The 11,496-nt window shown below is 34.3% G+C and overlaps 2 protein-coding genes and 1 long non-coding RNA gene across 5 annotated transcripts in view; 1 reads left to right on the top strand and 2 right to left on the bottom strand.

The window, feature by feature from the left end:
* Positions 1-408: 408 nt before the first annotated feature.
* On the bottom strand, positions 409-2,058 carry LOC140755511 (uncharacterized). Its single transcript, XR_012103781.1, has 2 exons — positions 1,655-2,058; positions 409-1,245 (listed from the first exon to the last, which is right to left on the bottom strand). It is a non-coding gene; the product is annotated as an uncharacterized LOC140755511 (long non-coding RNA).
* Positions 2,059-2,531: 473 nt separating this feature from the next.
* Positions 2,532-6,984, bottom strand: LOC140755327 (KRAB-A domain-containing protein 2-like). The gene is made up of 5 exons (XM_073090521.1): positions 6,794-6,984; positions 4,649-5,677; positions 4,071-4,324; positions 3,291-3,357; positions 2,532-2,614 (listed from the first exon to the last, which is right to left on the bottom strand). Exons 1-5 carry the CDS (start codon positions 6,906-6,908, stop codon positions 2,532-2,534), a joined length of 1,548 nt encoding a protein of 515 aa, XP_072946622.1. The 5' UTR covers positions 6,909-6,984.
* Positions 6,985-10,316: 3,332 nt separating this feature from the next.
* LOC140755482 (uncharacterized) overlaps positions 10,317-11,496 on the top strand; it is a 33,060-nt gene continuing 31,880 nt past the window's right edge. For 2 of the 3 annotated variants that reach the window (XM_073090755.1, XM_073090754.1), the window contains exon 1: positions 10,317-10,479. In XM_073090755.1, coding sequence (XP_072946856.1) covers positions 10,453-10,479 — 27 coding nt within the window. In that variant the 5' untranslated portion in view covers positions 10,317-10,452. The remainder of the gene's footprint in view (positions 10,480-11,496) is intronic. The other variant, XM_073090756.1, reaches the window with a different exon arrangement.

An 11,496-nucleotide genomic window follows, 5' to 3' on the forward strand; every position in this document is an offset into this window, starting at 1 on the left:
TGCCAATCCAGAGTAGGTACTACTAGTATCACAGACCTGTATTTGTTTTGTACACAATCTGCATATGACAATCTAAGGATGCAAATAGATTGCCAATTAAGACCCGGTGTTAATAATCAACCCGTTTATTGTTCAGCTTACCTTGTTTTACCTACCATCGTCTTTATTAGTAGTATATCTATGCCTACCATAAAACGAAATTGACAGTAGATTAAAACTGCGCATTAGAAGTTATTGACAGTTTCGATCTATAAATAGGTAAATTTCGAGTAGAAAGTTCTATTATTAGATTAATAACTAAATTATCTCACAGTTTATCAAACTGGATAGTGTTGGTGCCCTACGTGTCCCTGGGTTACAAGTCCATAAACAATCAAGGTGTTAAAATAAAAAAAAAAAACAACAAAATCACATAATTTTTATTTTATTCTCCTAAATCAGTATAAATATGACTAGTTGTTTAATTCAGCTACTTTCACAGTGTTTATAATAGCATTTTTCTGAGTGATAGTCATAGATAAGTACAGATATCTCACCGCCTTGTAATTGAAGGAAGCCATTAAATTACTTAAACGGCTGACCATTACGCGGAACAATGCCCACATGCGCAGTTAAGTGGTGCAAAAACACGAAATCGAAGAAATATCGTTTCATTCGTAAATGAACAATGCCCACATGCGCAGTTAAGTGGTGCAAAAACACGAAATCGATGAAATATCGTTTCATTCGTAAATGAACAATGCCCACATGCGCAGTTAAGTGGTGCAAAAACACGAAATCGAAGTAATATCGCTTCATTCGTAAATGAACTATAGACTATAGTTTTTTAATATTTTTCAAACACGACAATAGATGACAGTGACAAATGTCAAAAGTTTACATTTTCTTGTTAGGAGCGAGTAATCTTTACTAATCTATGGTGACAGTGCTCAATTTTCATTTTAGAAAACAGCACATAAGGCAATTTTTATAATCTACTTTTACGGCGGTATATCTTTTAGCTAAGCGCCTATGACCGGACAGCGTCCGTGCTCCGACAGACCCAATTAGGAGCATGTATATATACAACATGTTGAGAAAGCTTTGATAGCGTGATTCACAAAGTGCCATCTTGATGAGTTGCAGAGAAACCATATTTCAGTATGTCTCTCAGAGAAACTGTCATAGTATTAACATACTGACGGTCCAGAGTCCGTACGTCTGATCCCTTGTGGTCCGGAACTTTTTGATAAAGACCTTGTAATCCTGCAAATAAAAACAAAAATGAAGACCAGACTATAGTCAAAATTTTTTCGATGCAATAATTGTGAAATTTAGTCATAGATTAGTAAAGATACTTCGCCGCCTTAAAATTGAATGAAGCCACAAACGGCTTATTAGTAAGTTCTTTTTTTGAATTCTTGACAAATAAAAATTTTTTTAGAGAAAATTTACGAATAAATAACTAATACTGCGTAATTTACATAATAAATAAATAATTATTTCAAATATTTTAGGGACATTTTAGCACGGAGACGTGGCAAAACTTTTTTACGCAACTATTTCAATTCTCAAAACTGGGTACATTTTCTTGTTAGGAATGAGTAATCTTTACTTATCTATGAATTTAGTAAGCAAGAATTGGTTAAAATTAAGAATAACTTTGCATGCATACCTCACAGGTCTATCGCTGCTGATGCTCAGCTCTGGAGCACCCTACTCAGAGTCCTCTTCAATAAATTCTTGTTTCAACATCATCTTATCCTGCAATACTTGTGATTAAGAGGTGAAATAGTTAATAGCCACTGTAGTATATGTACTGCTATTCTCGTGATGCACTGGCTCGACCACTCACTATGTGCGCAGGTGTACTGTAATTCTATTCCTTGTAGTCTGCTCCACCTCTAACTTCGCACACCCTATCCTACTTTCCTTATTTGTCCTTTTCTCTTTCCCATGCATAGGTTGTCTGGAAGAGATCGCTGCTTAGCGATAAGGCCGCCTATTGCATACTGTTTTTACCTTAATTAATACTGTTAAATTCTACTGTAAGTGTGCAATAAAGAGTATTCTATTCTATTCTATGTGCGCAGGCGGCCGTCCGCTCTCGCCCTTGGCTCTCGCGATACTGACGAGCTGTGAGCACGAGACAGTGTTTACAGCTGTGCTGTACTTTAGTTAATAGTCATGATACAAACACTACAGCTACCATTGAAATCTGTGAGAAAAGTAATTGTTTTATTGTTTATTTATTTAATGACATAACAAAAGAAATTTTATCAGTTCATAAAAATACAAAATTCTGAAGATATTAGAAAGCTCTGTGGTTCGACTCTGGCGGCACCACCGCCACACCTGTTTCTGTTATAACAGCAGTGTTAAGCTGCTGTGTTCTGGTTTGATTGGTGTGATAAGGCAGACACATATCTAAAGCCTAACAACTTAGTACTCAGGGGCAGCAACACATCTGTCGTCGACCTCAGATTGGATTCTAATCTTATCTAGGTTCGATTACAACTGTCCTTAGGTATGTAGGAGTGCATGCTCGTTTGCTACTTCTGTATTATAAAAAACTCCAACATCTCTTTAGGTTCTACCAATGGAATAGGGTCATGTATTATTTGTGTTGGAGTTTCTGTAACATGAAATTTGGTATTTATAAAACTATAAAATCATTATAGAAACAAACCACGGACTGCTTCAAAATAGAACCTATTTCACTTCCACAATTTAGACGAAACCAACGACACCTCATATGTTAAATCAAGCCGTTTGTGCTGCAGCGTGACAAAGAATGAGACATACATACATATGCTCGAACATTACCCTTTATATGGTAAAAAATATTCAACAATACTCAGTTAAAAGAAATTAAAACTGAACAAAGAGCAGACAGATCATTCTATCTCTTATTTTTGTCAATTTATACCAAGGATGCACAGACCGCGGCCCGCCGGTCGAATACTGGCGGCCCGCCGACAGCAAAAATAATACTCTCGTACATTCGAAAAATATTGAATTCTATTCCAGAATAAAACCAAAAAAAATACGTTTGAAAAGTAATTTGAATCTCGTGCGCGGCGACAATGATTGTAAGCAGTGCTACGCTTCAAACTAATAAATTCTTTTTCAATTTCAATAAATTATTATCAATTCTTTATTGTCTTTAATTACCTATACTTCTGGCGGCCGGCCCGCCATCAGTTCATGATTTGCCCGAGTGGCTCCTAGTCTTAATAAGTCTGTGCAACCATGATTTAAACCCATCATTAATAATATAATAAAAAAATATTTAAATTTAGTTTACTTACTTTCAACATTTATTATTCTTGTTTCAGACACATTGTGTTTTCCAGGTTTTAGGCTTAGTTCTGGTATCTGCAAAACCAATATTCATAAAGCCTCTTCAGTTTTTACATGTAATTTTATCTGATTGATAGCTAAAAGTTAACATGAAAACAAAACTTGAAAGCCATATCTGAAAATATAATATAGCCTATGTCACTCCCACAATTTAGACGAATCCAACGACATATGTTAAAATCCATTAAGCCGTTTGGTCTGCAGGGACTAAAAATGATAAAAAAGAATCCTAAAAATAGGGAGTTGGGTTTTCTTTACAATACAGGCGTAGAAGACGAGCATGCAGTCCACTGCCGCCCATGGACATCTGTAATCAACCCCAGATAAGAATAGATATTCCTACCTGAGGTCGGCCACAGATGCGCCGCTACCCCTGAGGACTAAGCTGGAACGCCTCGGAAAAGTATGTCTCGCTTACCACACTCTTCAAAACGGAACACAGCAGCGCCTAACACTGCTGTTTTTGGGTAGAAATAGGTGTGGCGGTGGTGCCGCCGGAGTCGAACCACGAAGGGTTCTACCACCTTCAAAGGGTTCTTCCTACCCGAAGTCGGCTATAGATGCGCCGCTACCCCTGACAAAGCTTGGAAAAGTTTGTCTCCCTTACTACACCCTTCAAACCAGAACACAGCAGCGCTTAACACTGCTGTTATAACAGAAATAGGTGTGGCAGTGGTGCCACCGTACGAACCACAGTGGGTTCTACTATCTTACAATGCAAAACTTACCGTTGTAGTAACTTCTTGAAACGTTTCAGAATTTGACGTAGATGGAGCATCTAAACCTCCATGTCTAAGATAACTATTTCGCCCTAAACATCTCTTTTTCCATTTAGAGGCTTGAATACGTTCTGTGGTTGATTTTGGGTAAGCTCTTTTTAGAATATTTTCTGCAGGTAACTTGTCTTCATCACTAGTAATATTGGTATGTTTTATTTGATAACGATTATCGCTACATTTTTCTTCATTCGTTTTATCATAAACTGAAATAAAATTTTATTAGTAAATTGGACCCTATTATTAATAATTAAACTATCTAATGTATTGCTTAACAAAGATATAAATTGACAATTTCTTGACCGCCCATGGATGTATGTAATCAATACTAGATAAGAATAGATTCTTACCTGAGGTTGTAGTTGAGACGCCTCGGATAAGAATGTCTCCCTTCCCTTCACACCAGAATACAGAAGCGCTTAACACTGCTGTTATAACAGAAATAGGTGTGGCGGTGATACTGCAGTCAAACCACAAAGGGCTCTACAACCTTCAAAATATTATACGTACAACAATATTACATGACTCACATTTATGTTCTCCATTAGTGTCATTATTACATGCTTCACAATTAAAATTCGATTCCAATTTTTCAATATTCTCCACAATTCTTTTATTATCATTATTATCTGTTCCCTCTTTCAATTGTTCTTCAGTCTCTAAAGTAGGAATTGATACTGGAATATCAGAACCATTCAAACCCTTAGAATCACAACCGAATAAGGCTTTGTATGGAGTTCTCCCAATCATTTGATGATGTGACGCATTTTTTGAATATTGCACAAAATAGCAGCCTAGTGACCAGTTAGTTGATTTATTCTCTTTCATCCAATCATGTACCATATTTTCAATTGTTTTATTGTTCTTCCTGACTCGAGTTTGATGTGCAAAAACGGTTTTACATTGGGGCCATAAATCAACTAATTCTTTTATCACTTTCACAAAAAAATCACTTTCATTCTTGTATTGTAAAATGGACGGTGCTCCGAATGTCAGAAAGATCTTTATCAGTTCTGACGCTACTTCAGACGGTTCTTTTGTTTGAAGTGGACGTGGATTTACAAATTTAGTCGTGCTATCTTGATAGCTTAGAAGCCATTTATAATCACCATCGGGGCACGACTGAAAATCGATGATACTGACATGTCCTTTCATATTAAAATCACGTGACCCATTCACTTTTGTTTCAATATCTTTCCGTGGGGTATTCCTTTTAACTTCACATACAGGGCAAAGAGATAGAAACAGTTCTATGGCTTTCTTTGGTATATAGTATTTATTTTTTATATTTAACAGTATTCTATCTCTACCGGCATGACCTAAGAATTTGTGTATGTCTAGTAACATATCGAAATACTGTTCTCGAGGTAAAATGCGTACTATGGGAGCTGTGGTTGTGTTTCTTTTGAATATCAAGCATTCCTCATTTTCAATGGTCATGTAGTCATATTTGCCCATCCAATAGTAATCCATTGGCATTGTCCTCATTTCTCTGGCTTGTTTTATGTTTTTTATAGTCTCTATTATTCGTTTTAAAGTCCACGGTTTTCGTCTGGCTCCTAGAAAGATAAAAAATGAAGCATATTAAGTGTTGCTTAAGGACATAATAATATAGCTGTAATGCATGTCGGCGTTGTTCCGCGTAAATTACACCAAGACAGCCACTAAATGGCTGACACATCATCAGTTGTTTAAGCCATTTAATGGCTTCCTTCAATTACAAGGCGGTGAGATCTACGATGCTAACTAAATGTACGCACAAGAACTTCAGAGCGGACTATAACATGTGTATAGTTTTAAACATCATTGATCTATGCCCAATTTTAGCTAAAAATCAAATTTTACCTGGGGTTGACTACAGACCTTGTTGATTAGCAACAGCTACTTATTAGGTGAATTGGATTTGTTGCTATTTCAATATAATAAAACAAATAACTTAACAATCAATGCTTTACAACATAATAATATAGCTGTGATAGCTTAGTAGTCGTAATGCACGCTCTCAGTCATAGAGTCCAATGTACAAACCTCTGATTTTTAAGTCGTGCATAGGAATTAATTGTCACTTAAGAGGGGTGCAGGAAAACATTGACAACACTAATGCAGAGTTATTTACCAATGTTATCTAAGGTATGTAAACTCTACCAATCCGCACTTGACCATGGAGGTGGACTATGTCCTAAGCCCCTCTCACACAAGAAGACCTATGCCCAACTTTGAGACAGAAATAAGTTGATGATGATAAATGTTTAGTTTTTAATCACTACACAATTCAGCTGAAAGGATTATTACTAAATAAATATCATATTTCATATATTTTTGTCGCGGGAAGTCGCCACAATTTTATGGCACCACAGAAGTAAATGAGCTTATAAAATGTATACGGCGCATTACCTAAAAATACTGGTGTTTAGTATAGTATGGCCATTATGTGTTTTTTTTTTGTTTGTTATAGCGGTAATGCATGCATTTACCTTCGATTAATAAAATAGATTTACTAATCTAAAACATTTACTTAGTAAAACATTCTGTGCAAAATTTTCATGTATCTATAAATTTACGGTTCAAGAGATAGAGCCGTATGACAGACGGACAGACAGCAGAGGCTTAGTAATAGGGTTTCGTTTTTACCTACCCTTTTCATACGGAACTCTAAAAAATCAAAACAAACGTACCTTGATGCTGATTATCATATTCTACAAGTTTACGATAGAAAATGTCTTTAAAATGTAAACTGCTCGAGTCAGTTGCCGTTAAATCCACTTTATTTGTTTCATTACACTCTTTCATTGTCCTATTTTACAGTCAACGCGATAAAACTGTAAGAATAACAATATTATTGCTCGCGACGCCATATTGACAATTAGTGTCAATGTCAAATGTCAAATGGATAATAAAAATAAATATGACATATTTTGAATAACCTTTTTTATGTTCTAAAATAAATAATACAATGTATATATTATACATATTTCTAGTATATAACATATGTATATAACATATGAACTTAAAATGAGGAAATATATGCTTACAATATTAAAAAAATACATTTCACTTTAAAAATAATTCCGCCAAAATGCTTAAAAGTAATGGCGTCGCTTGTGACGTCATCTTCGACCAGTTCGATGTAAACATTGAACCACATTGAACGTTACAGTCTTAATTTTGTTTTAAAGTTTAAGTGTAGTTGTAAAATATGAGTTCGAGACGGTATAAGTGTTGTGCAGTGCCCCTGTGTACTAATACGACTATAAAAAGCCCGGATAAATTATTTATATTCCTTCCTTATGATAAAACACAATGACATTTTATACTTATAGACAGGTTATACCCGTACTAACTTGACCGAAAACTTGAGCGAAACTCCATTGATAGCACACATGCACGTTTTTTATTTTACTTACCTTTCACTACTTAGACAAATGTTCTATAAGGGACAGAGCTATTAGAACAATGTGATAAAAAAGACAACTAGCGTTTGACATTGCGTTTAAAGTGTACGCCAACGTAAATATTGACCATGGAATATAGTGACCAATGATTACTTCAGTCAAAACGGGACATCGATTTTTTTATGTCAACTACTTTTTATTTGAAAAAATATGGTTTAAAAAACTAAAAAACACGTTATTATGATAAAATCAACTAAAAAGTAGAAAATAATTTTCAATCTAGGGATTATTTAAGGAACAGTAAATAATATAATTGAGGAAAAAGTGTGGGGCGCTTTTCGAAAACTGATAAATGGAGCACCCCATGGTTTTTTCACTATTTTACTATTTATTGTTATTTAATTAGAAGTTACTTAATTAAACGTTACTAATAATTCAAGATGGCGGAAATTTGCTTTTAAAACATTGTTATTTTAAATTTATGGATTTTAATATTTAGTTATCATTACTGTTATTTGGGAAAACGGTCCAATTTTGTGTCCCGAGGTTCTTTTCGGGGACAACGGGACGAAGCATCGAATAAAGAGACTGTATCGTTCAAAACAGGATATATGGTCACTTATCCATTGATCCGCATGCTTGTCAAAGACAAAGAAATAATGGGACAGAAGGTAAAAAATGTACAAAACTGTTGATAATAGTTTTAGTGCGCCGTTTACGTAGAAATTTTATAGTACATTTTAACTAAATAATTTATTATATAAATATATAATTTAAAAGTCTGATACAAAATATGTAGATTTTATGGTTTATTCTATTTTATCTTTAAATAATGTATCTATACAGATCGATTGGTTTAAAATATACAATTTAAAAATATAATCAATTTTTTATTCAAAATAGGTTCTTTACACTTTTTTAATGTAATTGCATCTACCGGACGCTCGCGATAATTTGTAACCGATCCCAATTAAACAGTTAAAATACAGTCCACTTCTTTCATTTCGAGCCCTAGGCATATTAGGTGCTCTAACACGGCACGTCTAAGTCTAACTGAATATGCAAAAAAAGGATAAACATATAACTTTAAGCGTGGCAATCATGATGACTATTCGTTAAAGATGAGTTTAAGTCTGATCCGTCTATATGAATTAATTGAATAGCTACCTATAATGTGCTTGGTATAGAGATAATAAATTCGTATATGCATTAATTTAATATGGTATTAGTATTAAGGGAAAAATACGTAATTCAGTGCGTGTCTCTGCGTGAATGTTGCATGGAATGGAGAAGGGTGTTCAAGAGTGTTTTATGATTAACTACTAGTATGATTTTTGGATGCAGGCAAAATAAAAAATAAATTCTTTGGTTTTGTAAGATTTAATTATCATCGTCCATGGTATGTTCAGAGCAACTCCGACTCTAATAATTTGGATGCGAATCGTCTTCCCTTCTTTCCTTGTGAACAATATCCAACCACTTTAGTCGCCCTATTTCATTTAATGGGAACCTAAAACATACACAGAAATACAATCACTACACAGAAATAGTATTAGAAAAAATATCGACTTAAACATCAAATTAATAAATATAACTTTAAAATTAGTAAATGATTTGTGTAGTTTCTTACGATATATATACCAATAATGTACCTTCTGGACTATTTATTAATTTAATCTATGATACATGGATACGCACAATTCATAACGCTTCTCTTTTACACTTAGTAATATGCCCATCTTTTTATTCGCTCTATTATCTGTGACATATATTTACGCTAAATTTAATTTGAATTATTGAAAAATCGATAATAACTTCTTGAAATTGAAATACTTACGAATGATAAGTGATTCCACCAACTTGGGTGATTTTTCCGCTGTAGTTTGTGCAAAATATCATGACACAAGACGGCATTTTTAATCACTTTTCAATACAGAAACTTTGACATAGACACGACCATTCTGAGAGGCGCGCGGCCCGTTACTAAGTTGTCATAGGCCAATTAGCCCATGAATCATGTGCCAAATTTCGAACGTGTATGACTCATCTACGTCTTTATTAGTAGTATATCGATGATAAAACAATAAGATATTATAAGTGGCTAAAACTCGCAAGACGTGATTTGAAAGGAATATTGCCCAATACTCAGCTTTATTTTTGTGAAGATCACTTTGATGTAAGTGTTTACTTATAATTGTAGATTCCACAGTTTATAAACCGTTATAACGCTGTTCGAGATTTAAATTAAAAAAAACACACATTTCAATGTTAGGTTAGGTTAGGTTTCTTTTTCTATGTTTTGTAAGCGTCATGATATAAAGTTGTATTTATAGAGCTAGGTGATCTATGGATTTATACCATAAAATAACAATTAATAAATAAATATACTAATTTAGGGCATAGGATATAGTAGTAATTTATTATAATAAATTTAATAGTCGTTTTATGATAATGTTATAAAATGGATGTATATCTATTGTATCTTCGTTAGTTTAACTAATTAAAAACTTTAATCACAAGTACTTTGAATGGCGCGACATTCAAATTTGGAACAGGCTTGGACTACTACGCAATTTCGCATGATAGAAAAATAATGGTTGATAAATTAATATTGTGGAAAATAGACAAATATATAGAGAAAATATTATCGATACATGTGACAATTATGATAAATAAATGATTTATTAATGGAAAGAGTCCGTAGATAAAAGTTTTATATAAATTTCAGTTACCAAATGATATGGAAAATTATATGCAGTATCACATAATGGGATCGGTGTCCCAGATACGCATGAAAGCAGGCTGCCTTCCTTCAAAATTTCCTGGTCAACCAGATAGAAGAAAAACAGTGAATACAAAGCGGCACTATATTGTCAAAAAACAAAGGAAGAAGTTGATGAAAAAATTGGAAAAAGAAATAGAAAATAGTACACATATCAAACATGGAGAGTCTTCATCAGGAAGTTCAGGTATCAAGTTAATTTTAACAATTTCTTTCAATCACACATTGAGATGGTGTTCATTATTATCTTGCAGTCAAACGGTATATTATACTCATGGCATGTCATAACTCTTACCCCTATTTTTTACAACCTTCATAAATTTTCTACTCACCCTTCTTGGTCATTGATATTTTTTATGAATGAGTGAGGTTGAGTTGAGGAGAAAATGTCTTGAGGAAACTACTTATTATAGAATCCCATTTGATTTGGACGTAATTAACTAAAGATACGTTACTAGTAGGCAAATTCGAAATATACAAAATACACCAATTGGTGTACATCGACTTCAGTCGCTCTCGCGCGGCGTAGTAATTGACACGTATGTCACTGTACACGTTAAAGTTATTATTTTAGTCTTTTAAGCCTCAGAATGCCTTGTGCAATGCGTAAATATGTAAATTATGCAAAAAAAACAAGCTTAAGCTAAATGACGATAAATTATTATATTTTGATTATTTTTCGTGTTTGGTCCGCCATGATTACGTAACTAACAAGAAAGAGACAACTATTCGTTCCACAAGGTAAGTAACAGAGAAAAAAATTACGTCAATATTTACGTATGAATGAAACTTGAAAGGCAATGTCAAACACTACACGTCGAAAAAACAAACATGTTTTATCATATTGTTCCTCGGAACAATTATTGTTCCAATAGTTCTGTCCCGTATAGAATATTTATCTATGTAATCTTATGTAAGTAAAATGAAAAACTCCACGCGCTCGCGGTTGGCTCACCTTTTTCTGTTTAATGAGCAGGTATAGTCCGCGCCTGTCCCTGTAGTCTCGGGACTAGAATAGGGCTACTGTATCCCCTGCCTGTCGTATGAGGCGACTAAAGTGGGAGCTCGAACCGTCCAGCAAGTAACCTCGGGAAGGACGACGGTGTGTGTGGCCGCATACCGTTGTAAACACTAGGTGTGTGGGAGGAGCGTAAACTGCTCCCCCAAGGAAGAGCCCGGTTAGGGCATCGCGCTCAGAGGACTC

This window comes from Epargyreus clarus, unplaced genomic scaffold (genome assembly GCF_041222505.1).
Source record: "Epargyreus clarus isolate Ecla_fem2 unplaced genomic scaffold, WU_Ecla_fem_2.2 ptg000033l, whole genome shotgun sequence".
In the NCBI taxonomy this organism is placed as follows: domain Eukaryota; kingdom Metazoa; phylum Arthropoda; class Insecta; order Lepidoptera; family Hesperiidae; genus Epargyreus; species Epargyreus clarus.